The sequence below is a fragment of the Lingula anatina genome, chromosome 1 (genome assembly GCF_051362555.1).
Source record: "Lingula anatina isolate TDL-2025a chromosome 1, LinAna3.0, whole genome shotgun sequence".
NCBI lineage: Eukaryota > Metazoa > Brachiopoda > Lingulata > Lingulida > Lingulidae > Lingula > Lingula anatina.
The window spans coordinates 23628631-23646157 of record NC_141767.1 but is presented as its reverse complement, the minus strand read 5'-3'; the positions used below and the strand labels follow the sequence as shown (position 1 = coordinate 23646157).

The 17527-nt window shown below is 38.1% G+C and overlaps 1 protein-coding gene across 1 annotated transcript; it reads right to left on the bottom strand.

Annotated features, from left to right (window-relative positions):
• Positions 1–3908: 3908 nt before the first annotated feature.
• LOC106175511 (uncharacterized) lies at positions 3909–16011 on the bottom strand. The gene is made up of 8 exons (XM_013557557.2): positions 15772–16011; positions 14369–14528; positions 9519–9605; positions 8109–8225; positions 6813–7452; positions 6352–6517; positions 5730–6112; positions 3909–5367 (listed from the first exon to the last, which is right to left on the bottom strand). The coding sequence occupies exons 1-8, from the start codon at positions 15942–15944 to the stop codon at positions 4760–4762; spliced, it is 2334 nt and encodes a 777-aa protein (XP_013413011.2). The 5' UTR covers positions 15945–16011; the 3' UTR covers positions 3909–4759.
• Positions 16012–17527: the final 1516 nt, after the last annotated feature.

Here is a 17527-nt window from a genome sequence, read left to right as displayed (position 1 = left end):
GGGCATAAAATCATACTTCTATGATAAAATTTAATACTAACATTTAGCGTCACAGGTGAGGCCGCACAACATTTTCACCTTCCACTTTCCCAAAAAATCACTCTAATAATCAGTTGAGTAAATAATAAAAATTGCTTGCACTGCACTGCACAGTTTTGCTTATATATCGATACTATTGTTCAGTTATGGAATATTGTGTTTCTTGTGATTTGATTGTTAATGTTCATGTTATCAAAATCTCGCAAGAATATAACTTGGAACTATTTTCACTGTTGCAGCAGGTGCGAATCTTTTCTTCGGCACATCGCGTCGCAACGGGCATTACTAGCGCAATGCGCAGTTCTTATGTTTTCCTTATTTTCATTCGATCACTCGCGCGCACACACACACACACACACACACACACACACACTGTGGATATTTTTCTCATGTGTAAAGCCAACGTGCATTTTTAACAAAATAGATAGAATCTAAATTAATATCCAACGATGCCATCTTTTTCCAATACAAAGTGATAAAATTCCATAATGCACTTGGACTCCAACATATACTTTTAAAACGTGTGTTTACTTTTAAAGTTGTCGTCTATTACGTGACAGGCCTGTAGCATTGGGGGTGGGGGGTCGAACGAACCGTCCTTTTAGCTGGAAAAAAGGTCTACTCTGGGTAAAACTTGATCCATTCACACGAAGGTTTCATGGTTAAAGGTCCACTTTTTCACCCCCCCCCCCCCCCCCCTTGAAATGACTGGGTATGGGCTTACGTGAGATGCCTCTTAATGTAATGTACATTAACAGGTGAGTGTAGGACACGTTGGTTCAAAATCATTGAATATGATTATCCGTTATTTTATAAGCATTATGTTCCAGAGTTCATGCCCTTTTTTTAAGTTGAGTAAAAACACCACTGTGTAGGCCTAAAAAAATCAAATCCCCAGGATGAACTGTTTTGACGCGAGATGAAATTCGTGCAAACAATATTAAGTTTCTGTGTTCGTTTGCGTTGTGTTGGCCTGTGTGTTTTTGAAATTTGTAATATTTTCATTGTTTTATTATTATTTATTAATTTTTTAATTATAGCTAGTGCGTAGGTTCCTGCGTGAGATTTCTTTAGGCATCACAGTAGAGCTGATGTCTGTAGTACATTAAAAGGTATAGACACACACATACTTTTTTTACCAAAACACTTCCTCGCCTTCACCACTTGGCTTTAAGTAGGCCTACGTGCAAGATTCCACTGAACAAATGTTTGAGAAAAAAAAAAAAACGCCCCACAATTTAGATTAAAATCCTTCAAAAAACCTGCCATTACGATTCAACAAAATTAACACTTGACAAAAGAGGCTCCCAGTGGGTATTTTTCGTTACCCGTGAAAGACACTCGTTACTTCCCGATATGCGTGAAACATATTATCTAACGTGATCCGTGAAGCAACTCGTGGCTCGTGAATGCGGCTTTTTATTCCTTGTCCTTCGTGATCTGTCATTATACTCGGTGATTGGCGATTTTCAACTCGCCGGTCTCGCATCTTCAATGAGATATGAATAAAGTTTAATTTACTGTGATTTTTGTTTTGATGATTTCGTGACGGCAGTGCCTCTGGCTCTCAAAAGTTTAGACGTAATAACTTTGTAATTGCCGTGTTGCCTTTTATAAACACGCAGCACCGAATTATACGCTTTGAAGCCTTCGGTTTTTTTTCTTTTGGCAACCTTTATTCGTAAAGAAAGATTAGGCAGCAATTCACTATTAAACGCCATTTAACTACATATACAAGTATAATGCGGGTAGTGGAGCACGTGGAAATATATATACCTGAGGTAATGAAAGTGGTTATAGAGAGTGATCGGTTACATGACCTAGGTATAACACTGATGCTTTCGAGTAAGGATATAAAATATCAAATACAAATTCATTTCGACTAAATGTGTAAGACTTGAGCCCACGAAGAAACAGTGAAAGCTTGTCTTTTTCTCTTCGAACTTTCGTCTTATCATCCAGTTATATTTATTCAATGTTTTTGTCAGATGAAAGATAACTTATTTTAGTAAAGGGCAACTAAAGACAAAATATGCACGAGGGCGCCATCGGGGCGCCATTATTCCATTTGTGCCTGTAATGTTCTGCTGTGAATGAGCTGTCAACTCTCACTCTATTTAACATTTTTCTTGACTCCATATCAGTTCTCAAACTGTGATATAGAACGTTCCTGCATTCAAGTTAATTTTAAGAAAATGTTATAAAAGAGATATGAGGCATAGATTTAGGAGTGAAAGACAGCCTGATATCTAAGACTTAAAAAGTACAGAACTATTTTGGTGGCGTGAAAAAAAAAGTGGTTTCTCGTGTTATTAAAGTCGACTTGTTTTTGGATGAAAAAAATTTGAAACATAAGTGTGGACATGATAATTATTACTGAAGATATAATGTTCTCCAATTTATGCATTTTCCCTCTGTTATGAAGCAAAATCCATTATTTTAGTATAGTTTAAAGGGATAATAACTCTTCGTATGAGATTTATATTTCACAATAAAAACATTGTGAATAACTCACAGAAATATAATATATTCTGTTTTACCACAAAAACGCAGTTATAGCTATTATTCTGATATCTGAGCTGGTCTTCAGACCACGTGACCTCCATTGACGGCTATACTCTGTTATAATCTCTTAAGAGATTTTAACAAAAAAAAACAAACTTTTTAGAAAAAAAACAGGGACTAACTTTGAATGTAAAAATGGATTCATTAACCATTGGTAAGTATGGCAAAATTGTTGTTTACTCCAGGAAAATTCATTTTTTGGCCAAAACGAAGAGTTATTATCCCTTTAAACTAGGCAAAGCACAAAGTACTTTTTGACCAGCTTGGCACTGTAGTGAAATTTGCTTATATTAAGTCCTCCGGTTAACAGCCTATTTACATGTATTTACATGTATTTACATCGCTAAAACGCTGCATTCCACTACACCCACGTGCACTGTACCGGGAAAGCAGTGGAGAACCTCTATATAAAGGGTACCGGTTCCTTTTCCAGACTGCTGCGGCCTCTATCAATTTGATCATCACATTAGAAAAAATCTGAATTGGACAAAATTCCCAGAGCATTAAGGGCACATCAGAATACTTTAAACAAACTGCGTTATAATTCAGACAGAATTTTGATCGTACATGTATTTACAATACACTGTTGGTTAAAGACACAACAGTTAGGAACACCATGAGAAAAGTAATTCCGCAATTAATCAATAAATTGATCATCTTTTCTATAAGATTACAGGTGGAACTCCAGAATGCATTTCGTTTTTAGACTAGGATTGATCGCCACAGGAATAGTACGAAAACTATATAACCAATTAAGCTTTTGTGTGCTAGAGGCAATATATCATGAAATTCTATTGAGTGAAATATAATGGAGTCATCATTGATAGATAGATAGATAGATAGATAGAAAAGGTGACATAAGTCGCATTTTGAAAAAAAATGTAGGCCTACTTTACTCTGTTTTCCGCTTATTTCCTACTTTTGCTACCTTCTAACAGGGCCAGTGATCGACTATGTGCACTTTTCTCAAGGTGGAGAAAGTTGCAGTAAATTAGCCAGAGACTTATATGTGAATATCTACTGAGAAATTAATCTGTAACCATGGTAAAGGGTATATAAACACAGAATATAGTGTATTTTTAATATTTTTACGATGATATTCACTTAATATTTATTCTGTTATATGGAAATGTTAATCTTACCTAGTCATTTTTTAATCTGGATTTTATATATATATGTGAGTTATGAGTATTTAATATATGTTGCAGCTCGCGTGGAATGTACAATGTACATCAAATAAGGTTTCAGATGTACATGCAATATCTTCACCGAAACAGTTTAAAATTGAGTAGTTAAAAAAGCAATTTCACATTTGAATAAAGAAGTTTATTGTATTAAAAATAAAGAAGGCACAAACTTTGTTTTGTATAAGGCATAGGCGAAATTCTGAAAATGAGGTAGGCCTATATATTTTGCGATTCTGATTGGTGCTTACTTCGACTCATAAATTCAGTTCACCTTTGCACGGACACTTATACTATGAGGCCCATTCTTAAACTATCGCACTCAGAATTTTGACAATGTATATTATGCAGTGCACTTAATAACAAAAAAATTAACATTATAAAACAGTTCGTAGTATATATATATATATGTATATCAGCTACTGCAACTGCACCCGTCATATATATTACTTTAGTAATAGAATACTCTAGAAAGCTTGGTTTGCCTTCAGAAAGATTAATTAAAACGTCCCGAGCTCAGATACGAGGACAACATTCCTTTTTCGTTCCCAACTTTGTCGCAGACATACATGTAAGTTAACGTACGCGTCACCTTGTCTACTGCTGGATCGTCAGACACAAATGCCAGTGATCTTGAATACACTACGTTTCAGCTTAACAACAACGGCCTACATTTGTATTTTTTCATTTACTACCCCCCCCCCCCCAAGTTAAGTCAAGCAAAAAACTCATCCATCTGATGTTACTGAAAAATTTGACACCATGATATGGAACGCTTAGTGTACTTTTCATTTTGGAAATCCCATCGAATGTTTAATCATAGTTTGGCTTCATCTTGTTCTAATACTAGTTATTTACATCCGTTAGTAATGGATTTATCTACATTTTAACTTCGTTGTAATAATTTTAAACTTAGGGCCTATTTCGGTTTTGTCTGAATGTGTGAAAATCAACGAACCAATGCTCAACTACTACAGTTTAGTTTGCGGAGGTACGGCGTATTTTTCCTCCTGCATGTCTTTCACCTTGTTGCGTTTGTACTGCCTCCATATACCCCAAATTTCCTGGACCAGTGGGACGCTGATAATGAAAGCTGCTGCCAGGAAGGCCCACACCTGCGACACATAGGCCCAACCAATGAACATGGTCTCATTCAACACCCTCAACCCTGCCATTATGGCCGGCCATATGATGATGAGAACAACAGACAAGATTATGCCAGCAACGTAGGCGGTGATCTTTGCGCTGCGGAAGATCTTCAAGAATTCTTCGTGAGATGGTCGCTCGTCTTTTTTCTCCCTGGGTAGATCTTCGTACAGGTGAACCCACGGATTGAGCGGGTTGTCTACGTTGCGCGTCTTTTCCCATTCTTTGACAGCGTCTTCACTTCTGAACCGCCTGTTTGTGATGAGACTTACTACGATGCAGATTATCCCTCCAGATCCGATAGCTACACAGTTGCCTACAAGCATGCTGTCTTCTTTGCCGGTATTTTGGATAAAGTCACTCAGTCCACCTTCGTGTTGAGAGGCCGTTACAAGCCATGAGCCTAACCCCAAGATGCATCCACAAACGGCACCTACAAGCAATAAAATTTTTAAGCAACAGGCATCTAAAAGCAGCAGGGCCTTTTTTAAAGAAAATGTTTTGTATAAAAAAGAAACAACAGAGAAAAAATATAAAGTAATGTATCTGAGAACACTTGGGACAATTTTTAATTCTCATTGAAAATCTATAGATCATAAGATCAAACGCCTTCGATATTCTCGGCACATTTCTATACTTATTTCTTTATCTCTTCGGTATTCTTGGGGCAGGCTATATCTTAAGTTCATCTATACTTTTTTCTTTATCTGTTCGGTACGCACTAATATCTGAGTTTCGACCACGGAATTGTATCATAACAATATTATATGATATCATAAATATGTATATGCCTACCTGATACCATCCCTGGCGCGTTAATCCTGGACCAAGTGATAGACAGACTAATTGGGATGACGGTGGAGCCGATTAAAACACCGGTGAACAAGTAAAGCCAGCTGAGATTGAGACTGGCGGCGTTGCAGAGAAGCACCAACGGAATAGTGAAGGCAGTCACCCAGAGGATACACCAACTTTTATAGTTCAGCAGCATTGCCAAGTATTCACGGTACAGCCCATGGGTTGTGCACTTGTTGAACGGTTTGACACCCAACTTGTGTGTGGAGTGTGCCTCGTGGACATCCTCATGGCACGCGCTGCACTGGGTGACGGGAATGCACGTGCATTCATGCGTCATGTCTTTTCCGCACAGGACACAGTGGCTTTCAGGGATGTCTTTCCTTAAAATAAATTTGACGTTTTTTTAATCAACTGTGTGGCATTTAAATTATTTACTGCCGAAGTCGTAAGTTCTATCAAATTACACAAATAGATCTGAATGTCATACTTTTAATGGATATCAGTGTAATTTGATGCATTTAATTCATGACTATGAAAAAATCATATCTTATTAACTTAATAGTGTAATACGACAAAATACAACATACAACCAAAGCAAAATTAGCGGTGCATTAAGTACCTGTATGGATTAATGTAAGTTTTATAGATATCATATATAATGATGGAAGCTACAGCGATAACTTCTGCAGAACCTGTGGACATCACCGCCATCAGAATCAACATCAGCATGACAAACTCGCCAGCTGTGCCCAGCAGTTTCTGTGCAACGAGAGGTGGAACGAGGCCTGAAATCGAAAGTGAAAGCGTTATTAAAGCCTTGTTCAAACCACGCTGTTTGTTTTTCTTTTTGTATTTCACTTTTAGACATATCGTGCATAGCCGATCATAACGTTGTCTTTCAAAACAGTCTTTTAGTTTCCCTTTGAATCCGTAGCAATTATTTGAAATTGTATTTTCGTTAAAAGTAATTGTTTATGTAAATGTCGCGTTTCGTCTACTCTTCTTTTTTAAAAATTGGACATAATCACAACTTCATTTTTTTCCCTTGCTTTCTTTGTATACATAAGAATTCAAATTCACCTTGATCTATTTGCGTTGGAGTCAGCAATGCCTGGCCGGAATCTGCCGAGAGGGCGAGATAGGACAATCCCATCGTGGTGGCCATGGTGAAAGGAATAGCGAACCACGTCAATCCCCCGGAGATGAACCCCCACACTCCTTGAATGGGTTTGGCTGCGATGCTGCTCTGCCAGTAGGACTGATCACAAAATACAGCGCCAAAGTTACCAACTATGTTGATGACACCAAACATCAAGCCTCCGCTGGATATAAAGGTCAGATAACTGTTTTCTTCGTTGCCACTTGGACCATTGATACAGTCCAGGAATTGGTACATTTTCGATGAACTTCCAATGGGGTTTCTCGAATTTTCATACGGGTTGTAGTACACTTCGATCACCAGGAGAAGCAGCATTGAGAATATCAGGGTAGTGTTGAAGTAAGAGACATAAAAAGTAGCTCCTAGCCCACCAATAAGGGTGTAGGCCCCTATGACAGCCGACAGAATCATGCAGGCCAACTCCAGGCTTAGACCCTGAACCAAACTGGTGAGGACCGCAGTGCCGGCCAACAGCAACGACGCCGTTACCACGAGGTTTGTGAAGCCAGCAAAGACACAGAAAGTCACATGGGTGGTTGTTCCAAATCGAGCTTTGATGACCTGCGCGCAGAGGGTATAAAATATTTCTGTTAAAAATGCGAAATATCTGGCCAGAGACCGATTTAAAAGGAATGTTTAAAAGGAATCAGACAATACATCACAACACTATTAATTATTTTACAACGTTTTAACGCTACGAAGTAATAAAATTAATATTTAATTTTGAGCGTATTATTTCTCAAAATTAGGACACTACACTCTTGCTCAAATGTGGAATATTTCGAAAACTATAGGCATATATTTGTCTTTTCTGCTGAGACAGTTCTCAAAAAACCACTGACATACCTGCATTAAACAATGTCCATTACACAATCATCAAGGTAACGGAACAGAACTAACTGCTAGAGTAATGCACATTAAGGGGTTACAGTTCTACATGCTGTGTCACCAATCCGAGCAGGATGTGAGATTAATGATTACGTTGCTGGCGTGTGTCACTGCACTTGAATTCTCTCCAACAAATTTGAAGGCTGCTAATGAATTATATCTAAAGGGCGGAATTGAACAATGTGTTTTCCTGTGTTTCACTATATTGCAGCCCCATCATTGGTATTCTGTCGGAGTAGTTCATGCTTGCTTTGTGGCAGAAGTGACGTTTAACCGGACTTGTAAATATTTTAAGAGATTAACCTGTTTGTCAATATTTTTATGCTCACCTGTAGAAATGTCTTTGCACCAGGCGCTTTAGTTTTGAGCTCAATTGAAAGGATGGCGAAGAGAATAACCTGGATAGTGGCCCCAGCTGCATACCAGAATGGTCCGCTTATCCCGTACTTCAAAAACAAAAGGTTAATTAAACAAATGTAAAAAAAAATCTATCCTGTGTCAGCGTGCGTGTGTGTGTACACGCGCGCACGCTTTCGCGAGTGCGCGTGAACTATCATAACAATAACCTCTTTTAAAGTTTGGCAAATTACTGATTTTACAGTCAAAACAAATTCGTCTATGATTGCCAAGAAATTCATCTGTAACAAAATATAAAAACGTATGGAAAACGCAACAATGCTTGCTTTTATGATAACTTTTTTTCTATTTTGCCCCATTTTCCTTGGTAAGTGGGGGGTTTCATGATAGATAACTATGCCATACGATTAAAGATTGCAGGTATCACAATTTGTGTCAACATTGGTTTCCATTGGAGCTTCCAATGATCCTATCGTAAACTAACTGGAAGGTTTAATGCCAACCCGCAGCAACCCCTTTCCGTACTATTTTTGCTTTGCAAATGGATTCTTAATAGAAATTAACGTGTAAAAATGAGACAGAAATTTTGATCAACTTATTTGCCAGTGCTCAAAAATCGAAAGGAAATATATTTAGAAAAAGATTGGAAATTTAACGCCAAGAAGCAAACAGAGAGGCAAACAGTCGTGTGCATTCACTTATTTATCTTTCTAAATTCAGGTATATATATCAGTGGGCTAACCCAAGTAAGCTAACGGTACGAAAGATTTTCGGCTTGTGTTTGATAATTTTCATTTATGACTCTATCCCAGTTTTTAAAAACTGGCAATAAATCTTTAGTATTGGGTAATCTGTCGCATCACGAAACTTACTTTGTAAAACACAAAGGTTATAACCTTTGTGTATTTGCTATTCACATCATGTGTAGAGGTAAACTCTATGTCTCTAGAAATCTTAAAGTACATTGTATGCCATTCCAACCGAGGTTTAACACATAGGAGAGCAGAATCGCTGTCGTTAAGGCTATTTACCTTAAGGCATTATGCACCAGACAACTTCACAATGATTCTACATACTTTTATGTGCTTACTCTATACACTCCGTTGCACTTTTCTTTAGTTTATTCTGAAGTTGCATGATATATTTTAAGCTTGTCACAGTGTTCTTTTCTCTTGGTTCAATAATTTAAGTTTCAGGTGCGAAGGGGCAACGACCATGAACAAACAGTAGTCATTTTTTTTAGTGAACTAGTGCGATATTTTTTAGCTGCGGGTGGTCTCTTTATGTAAAACTTCTATACCAGTTCGTGGAATTCATAATGTAATAACATTTCTTTGACATTTCTTTGACAATATACACTATTATATAGTATTATACATTACCTTGCTTGCGACTGTGGCTGACTGTAACAAGGTTGCCGACCACGTCCATTGTGACACAATAGTTGTAGCTGTCAATCCAATTGATACCTGAAATTATAAATTACCAAACACAAAACATAATTTACAGTTGTTGAATTCATATCTATCCAAGATACGCCATTGCAGTTTGGCCATAAAGAGGAGTTGACCATAGTATTTAAAAAAGATACTATATGGCGCACACACACGGAGAATCTATAGAACTATAGCATCTATAGAATCTATCCAAGAACCAAAGCTTTGATTTAAGGGGATACTGGACCAGAAATTCCGTCTATGTGTCGTTGAATAATCTGAAAACCGACAAAAATTTGTTTGCAGTCGATATGTCACGCCTAGGAAACCCCACACAGCGCTCACTTATTGCTGTGGTGCACCGCGACCTGCGTCGCAGTCCTGACGAAGATGGTCGATACAATTGCTAATGAAAACTTGACGGGGGTTAACCACTGTCTATTGTAAAATTCTCCTACTTAATATGTACATTTACCTAACGTTTAAATTTTCAAGGGCAACTATTAGTCTTCCGTAAAAACTATCACAGACCTTAATAAAATATAAGGTTCACGAATAGTAAAAATTTTATTACTGGTTTTATTGGGACCTACTCTCCATCTTTTGTCAATTTCAAAGGGAAAGAGATATAACTCGGTCTGTTTCTCGAAGTTTTACACATACATCAGCGATACATGTACTTGAGTCTAGCTATCTAATAGCTCACAAGTCTTGTATAAAAACGCGCTTAATTAGCATCCCACTCTTTAATTAGTTAAGTTGATAACAGCCAAACGTAAAAACGATATGTAATGACCCACTTTTGCAAATATATTTTTTTTAACTTCACCTACTTGAAATCCACCAGAAATCTTCGCATGAAAACCGATTGGAAGGGTCACACCATATTAAGACCAAATCTGGGTCGTGTCACATATCAGAAGACACTACCGGTACACTCACCCAAATGCACGGTGTGATCAGGTGGTCTGGACATGCACTTGCGTGTTCCAAGAGTGGGGGTGGGGATGGTAGGGGTGAGTTACGCGGCTGCAAACCATCGAATTTGATATATACTTATTATGCTAATCGGGGTACATGTACAATTGCTAATCGGGGTACATGCGCAAGTGATATTATTTTTTTCTGTTTGCTTAATTTGGGTTCGCTTTCTTATCCAAGTATATAACAGTAGACGAAGACAATTTTACTATATATGTGAGGAACAGGGATGAAAAAATCGCTCGATGTTGTCTCTTTCCGACACTTTTCTTATGTGAGAAGGAAGGGGGGATAGGGGATACGTCAGAAGCTATATAGGCCCAATTCCCCCTCCATCCTCTAAGACTGGGTTCCCATGCCTAGATCGATCCATCTTGATCGGTCTAACTCCCTGGGGAGTCTCACTAAATTGCTATCAACTTGCCGGCTTAAATGTCTGTCACGCCTACCGAATCAGCTAGGGGTAAAGATAATTACCCCCTAACAGCTTTACTAGGCGTGACAGACGTTTAAGCCGGTTAGTTTGATAGCAATTTAGTGAGACTCCCCAGGGAGATAGATCGATCCAAATATCTGTGGGAATGGTCCCTATGATTCTGTTGTTTGACAAACGAAAAATTAAAAGAATTTTTAAATTAAAATTTACATTTTCAAATGGGGTCCATCTAGGCCAAGACATCACGTGTCGTGTGGATGCAAAGTACAAAATATTCCAGTGAGTAATACAACAATATCATCTTAGAACACATGTCACATACTACCTCAACTACTGGCACGATATTGGTTAAAAAGGTCGGAGGGTTTCTTTTCTGCTATTCTTTGTTAAGTGACAACATTTGTTAACGCTGGCTTGTCGCTTTATGCTGCGGAATGAAAAATTATCATTGTTTGTCGGGGGTTGTTTGTGGAACTTAACATCAATGTTACCTCCCCATGCCCCCTCACCCACAATCCGGTTCCAGCCTTCTACCAGGTCAACACAACGTGTGCTAGATTTATACCCCATTCACACTACAGTTGCAAAAATGCGCATTTCTATAATCCGAATTTTTCGTGAGGAATTCGATTCGGTATTGCGTTCACACACGCTAAGCGAAACCGAATTAGGCTACACGTTGAAAATTTCAGGTTTAACTTCCTGTTTTGAACACTCACGCATGCGCCGCACAGGAAATCTTAAAATACCAACAAAAATTTGTGACGACAAATGCAACTCTAAAGACATTCCAGCATTCTTGAGAAGTATAAGATGGCAAAATAAGTTTGTTTCCTCATGTTGTAGTGAGTGGTGGCCTCCAAATACGTTTGGTGCAATCGCTAAAGTAATAAACAAGCGTTCATAGATACCCGCACTTATCTGCACACATGCGCAGTTAGATCTGTACAGGTGTCGATTCCGGTAAGTTATCCGGATCGCGCTTAGAAATCCACCTCGCTTGCAGGATTTTGAAAATGCGCATTACAAAAATCCTCTTGCGTTCACACTACTGCATTTATTCGAATTGTGACCTTATTCGCAATTTATCCGGATAACTGAGCGTAGTGTGAACGGGGTATTAGTCCGTTGCATAATACAACAGGCCAAAGTCTACCTTTAAATGAATAAATTCTGCTTTTCAGTTTGAATATATTTACTCAGACTCAGATTTCACAGCTTTTATCGTCTGGAATCTCAATTAATATATATATCCTACTTCTACGCCCGAACCCCGAAAAGACGTTACCGTGTAATCAACCCGTGCATAAGTAAATAAGGTAATGGTGAGGTAAGGTACTTTTCTCTCATTGCCTGGTGACGCGGGGATGAAGCTTGAGGGTTGGTGCCTCCAAGAAGAGACATAGAAGGCTCAAACGATAACGTCATTAACCAGTTAATTAATATTTATAAGCCTGACGAGTGCTCATATATCCCCAGTTACAGTGATAATGACAAGTGGGCAGCGCGGATGGTTTTGCGGTCTCATAAAATAGGGATGCTATTTTGAGGCTAAATTTCCCATTTAATATGTAAATTGAGATTCCGCTAAACTACCGGTAGCATTATGATAATAAAAAAAAACGCCACTGAAAGTGAACAAAATATTTTAAAAGTAAGTTCGAATGTTTGTGATGAAGATAAAAAAGTCAACACTATTTTATCTACCTACATATCAAAACCTCCACCGAAAATATACACATGTATCAAGAAACTATGACAGCATATTTGTCACTACTTTATTCATTTATTCAAATGTCTTACTGAAAATGCACTTTCCCTTCCACGTGTTTATAAAAGGAACATTTTAGTATATTTCAATACAGAAATATACTAGTATATGTGGTAGGCTGATATGTTCCATCGCTTTGATAAAAAACCAACTGGATGACATTGTGGTCAGAGTGCCCGCCAGCAGAGTGTGAGGACGTGGGCTCGACCCCGTCCTGGGACATGCCAATCCTCGATAAACGGTCCCTGTGTCTGTCCACTTGGCACTCAGCACCAATTGGGGTTGAAGGACATTGCATGCTTTAGGCTTTAGGCTTCGTTCACATGCAATGTCTATTTTCTAAATTCTATTTTCTATTCGCGGTATGTCTTATGATCACGGTCTGTGCCCTGAATATCCCGCGGCGTAATTACTGGCAGCGCGAGCCAGTTACAATAAGTTACTATAAGTAACTGGCTCGCGCTGGCAGTAATTACGCGGCGGGATATTCAGGGCACAGACCGTGATCATAAGATAGCGCGAATAGAAAATAGATTTTTAGAAAATAGACATTCCATGTGAACGAAGCCTAAGTACCTGGTCCAGCACCAAGTATGTTATCTACGGAAGCTGGGCTGTTGCCTCCCTAGGGAGGTGAGAACTCTGAATCGGGGCAAAAAAAATATATATATATAGGCTAGACATGTTTATGTGTTGTCATCTATTGTAAACAGCACTAAGACGCAGTGGAGTGCGGTAAATAGGAACCACACTTTAATTTGATGGGGGCTTACTAAATTTCCCAAGTACTGCGTGTACTGAATATTTCATACAGAAATTACAGTACGAGCTTAACAAGATGACGCTTAGCAATTCTGGCCCAAAATAAGACTGATTTATAAACCATATCTACAAATTTCGTCAGCCAAGTTTAATGTTGTTAGATTAATGGCGGTTACGAGCGAACGGTTCACAAATTAAGAAAATTAAACGAGGGAAATAAATCAAACGTTGGTGCCATGGATATATTTTCACTTTCTTGACTTCACTGTATGACACGACTGACATAGATAAACATTGCAGTGAAATGATCCCTTTTCTGAAAAAAAAAAACCCTTTCCAGCATTAGATTGCATTCGCTAACATTAAGAGCGTGTTAATTATGCAATCCTACATTCTAAAAATATTTTTATAAACCAGTGAACTTACATTATACGAAGAACATATCAATTCTAATCGCCAATTCTAGATAATCCAGAGTATATATGAATGCAAGACTTCATTTTGCATGCGGTCTACTACTCGCGGAATAAATAGCGCATGGGTGCAGACATCATTAAATATAACAGTTACTACGTATCGGGTGGGTTCGGGTCGGCTTAGCATCTGCGGACCTACCCCCCCCCCCCCCCCTTCAAATATTCCTGGATCCGCCCCTGCTTATATACAACGTGAGCTTTCTCCCTTGAATAAGACCAACATGATCTTCAGAAAAATGTGAGATTGTTATTGTCGTTTGCGACGCCGTTCGTCTGAATTTGTACTTAAAATAGGCCTAGATTTACATGTCTGTGACTTTGATTTGACATTGACTTAATAACTCACAAACTATGCACTTAAACAACTCACCTTTCCGCCCGCATCGAATGCCGTATCCAAATTATCAGCGTCATGATACACGAACCGCCGCACCAGGGAGAAAGCCAGTGCTACCAAAGCAGCAAATACTCCAAATCCGACGATCAGTCCCAATGCATTTCCCAGTTGTACAGTAGGGACAACTCCAATTCTGACATAAAAAAATAAAAATAAAATAAAAATAATAATAATGCAAATCTTGAAAAGATCTACGCAACGCCGCTAGCAAAAAAATAGAATCGCCATAAAAATAACTACGATAACTATAATTATACAGATAATCGTTACGTCATAAAGAAAACTGGATATCTCTGTCAAGATATGCGCTCTAATGCTGTGTAGTTTAGGTCGATAAAAATTCGTGCAGTTTTCGGTGATTACGTTCATGTCAACTCCTAAATTTATATTTTACATCCGCTGAAAGACCTTCAAATTGCACAGTTAGATGTCCATTTTGAGTTGACCCCATATCTTGCAGTCCTGCGCTGATCCCTAAGGATAAGTGACGGAATGTGAAACTTATGCACTTATGTTGTAATGGTTTTTGCTTAAGTTGGACATCGTATGTTTTGTATGTGTGTTCTACTATACTTTATTACCTAAAGTTAATAATAAAATTCTAATACTAAGCCTATTACCACTATGCCTGTAATGAAAAGACCTAGTGGCGTCATGCGGTGTTTTACACTCGATTGTGTGGTTCAAATACGATGCAGTAAAGGGTCACAAAATTCTTTGGTTTATTTGACATGAAGATATAACCTGTTCTAACCCTCAGGTCTTCTTTGAATTAAAATCAACGTAGATGTTTATGCGATTCTGAAGGTTGATGTGGCAACTCACGTGAATTCATTAATCATAGTTGGAATAAGAGTGTGCCTATGCCCATGTGATAATATTGTAAGTCACATTGAATCTATAAGATCTCAATGTGATGGACTTTGTTGACCTAAGATGTCATACCAGATCATATGGGCGTAAACGTTGAGTTACGCAACAACACACAGCAATAAAAAGCGCTAAGTGATAGGAAATATGGTATTAGGATTGATATTTGAAGAAGGATTGTATGCCGCGATCGTTCCAGCACTGTGCGTGGTGCCTTAATCATTTGCGTTCTTTTATCCAGTATAGTCTTACTTCTTTTGGGAGTATATTTCTTCAAATCGTGAATTTAAAAAAAGAATCTCGATTTAAATAAAAACTATTCACTTACAACAAATAATACAGTTATAATATGAAGCTATAATCGCAAGGCGATGAAGTCACAAATAACAACAATATAATGTCTGTAGTGTGCTCAAAGTAATTTAAGCATTGTAGTCGAAGAGGTTACACTGCAAGGGTAAAAATGGAATTTAATTAAGAATAATAATAAGTATAAAAAAACATACCTGACTTCGGCTGCCGTCGAACCGTTTTCATGCGTTGTGATGTTAGACTGGCATCCACTAAACGGATTGACATCAGCAGTCTGTCCATTACATTCTGCATGCCACACCTGAAAGGTTAAAATAACTACTGGCCACAATACTTTAGTAGCCAGATGCGACAGACAATACGTCATTCTAAGTTTGCGAGTTATGTACGACTGGCCCACTTGAGGAAATTTCGTGCTTTATATATAGGATGTAAAAGAGCTGAGTGTTTGGATCATGCGCATTGGAGTTCCGATATGTAATATTAAATATTCTTCCACGCGCCAGTACTAGTGACAAATACCGGTGTGACAGAATGGTATAGTCCTTGGAATGGGTCCCACATAAGTAGTATAGACTAGGGTTAAGCGGAGTATTGGGGTTGGTATATGGGACGAATGTCACCTGTACAAAGTAATGGGGAACGCACTATGGTTCCTGGCAGACTACCTTACCTGCCACAATAAATCAAGGAAGAATACGTTAGTACTTTGTTTTTTTGTTCTAGTAAAGCACTAGTTTTACCTTATTCTTAAGCTTTGGGCCAAGCGGCTTCTTGGCCGCACTTATACAACAACAATAAACATGCCATATCTGCTGTAAGTATAGACAAGTCAGGAATACTTTATGCGGAAAATTGGCTAAAACTTGATTTTATATTTCAGGAGTAAAAAGACGCACAAATCAAACGTGCTTTTGGGCGATTAAATACGGTTAAATATATTGCCTACAAAGAGCAATGTAGAAAGGGCTCTCAAAAATGAAATCGTACTCGTCTTTCATCCTATCCAAGTTGTACTTCTGGTGTATATGTTAGATCATTTATTTACAAATTTATAATTCAGTTCAATTCCAATTTCAATTTATTATTTAATGCATACAAAATACATAGAGATACTGGAGACAGATACTTCATTGCATTTATCATACATGAATGTGTGTAGGTATCCTAGTCTAAAACAAGGTGCCGTAAACAGGTGTCAGATGCAATCAGCTGAACAGATATAATTAGCACAGTAATTAACAAGAAGGTGACCACTCCATGTGATAGATGATTGAGACAAGAAAACTTGCCAATCAGGTCGGAATCTATTCAAACCAGTTAATTGCACCTTCGCAACATGACACCAGTAATTAACTCTTGTATGTGACAACATAATGAGTCTTTTTAACATGAACTTCCAGGATGTTACATTAACTTATCAGTTCATCTGTCTCTTCCACTGGAAGGTCTACTAGAGACCGGTTGTAATTAAATAATTATAAGTCAGGTGACCAGTCACCTGTCCATCAAACTAAGATTACCCAATAAGATTTCGGACAGCCTCCCCCATCCATGTAACTCCCTGCAATAATAAGAAGGCAGTTGAAGGAACTAAACCTGAAAGAACGAAACTGCCAGGTAGAGAGCATGAGTACAGTTACTGAGAGACACGAATAGACTGAGACGAGAGACGGAGAAAACAGTGTATCAGGGGTATTAGAGAAGACCGTTTCAACAAGAATGCTGAAATAAACTATTGTGTTCAACCCACCAAGTAGTCATTTTTCAGTATATTAGATACCATTCATTCCGTGGAAAATTACTGTAGCCACCAGCTTCATGTTTGAATGTAAAATGGGTGTGGGGGGATCTGAAATTGTGAAATCGTTATTATATTCTATGTCTCTCTAGGCCTACTCAAGTATTATGTAATGGAATATAAATGAAAAGCAATAATAACCAGATGGT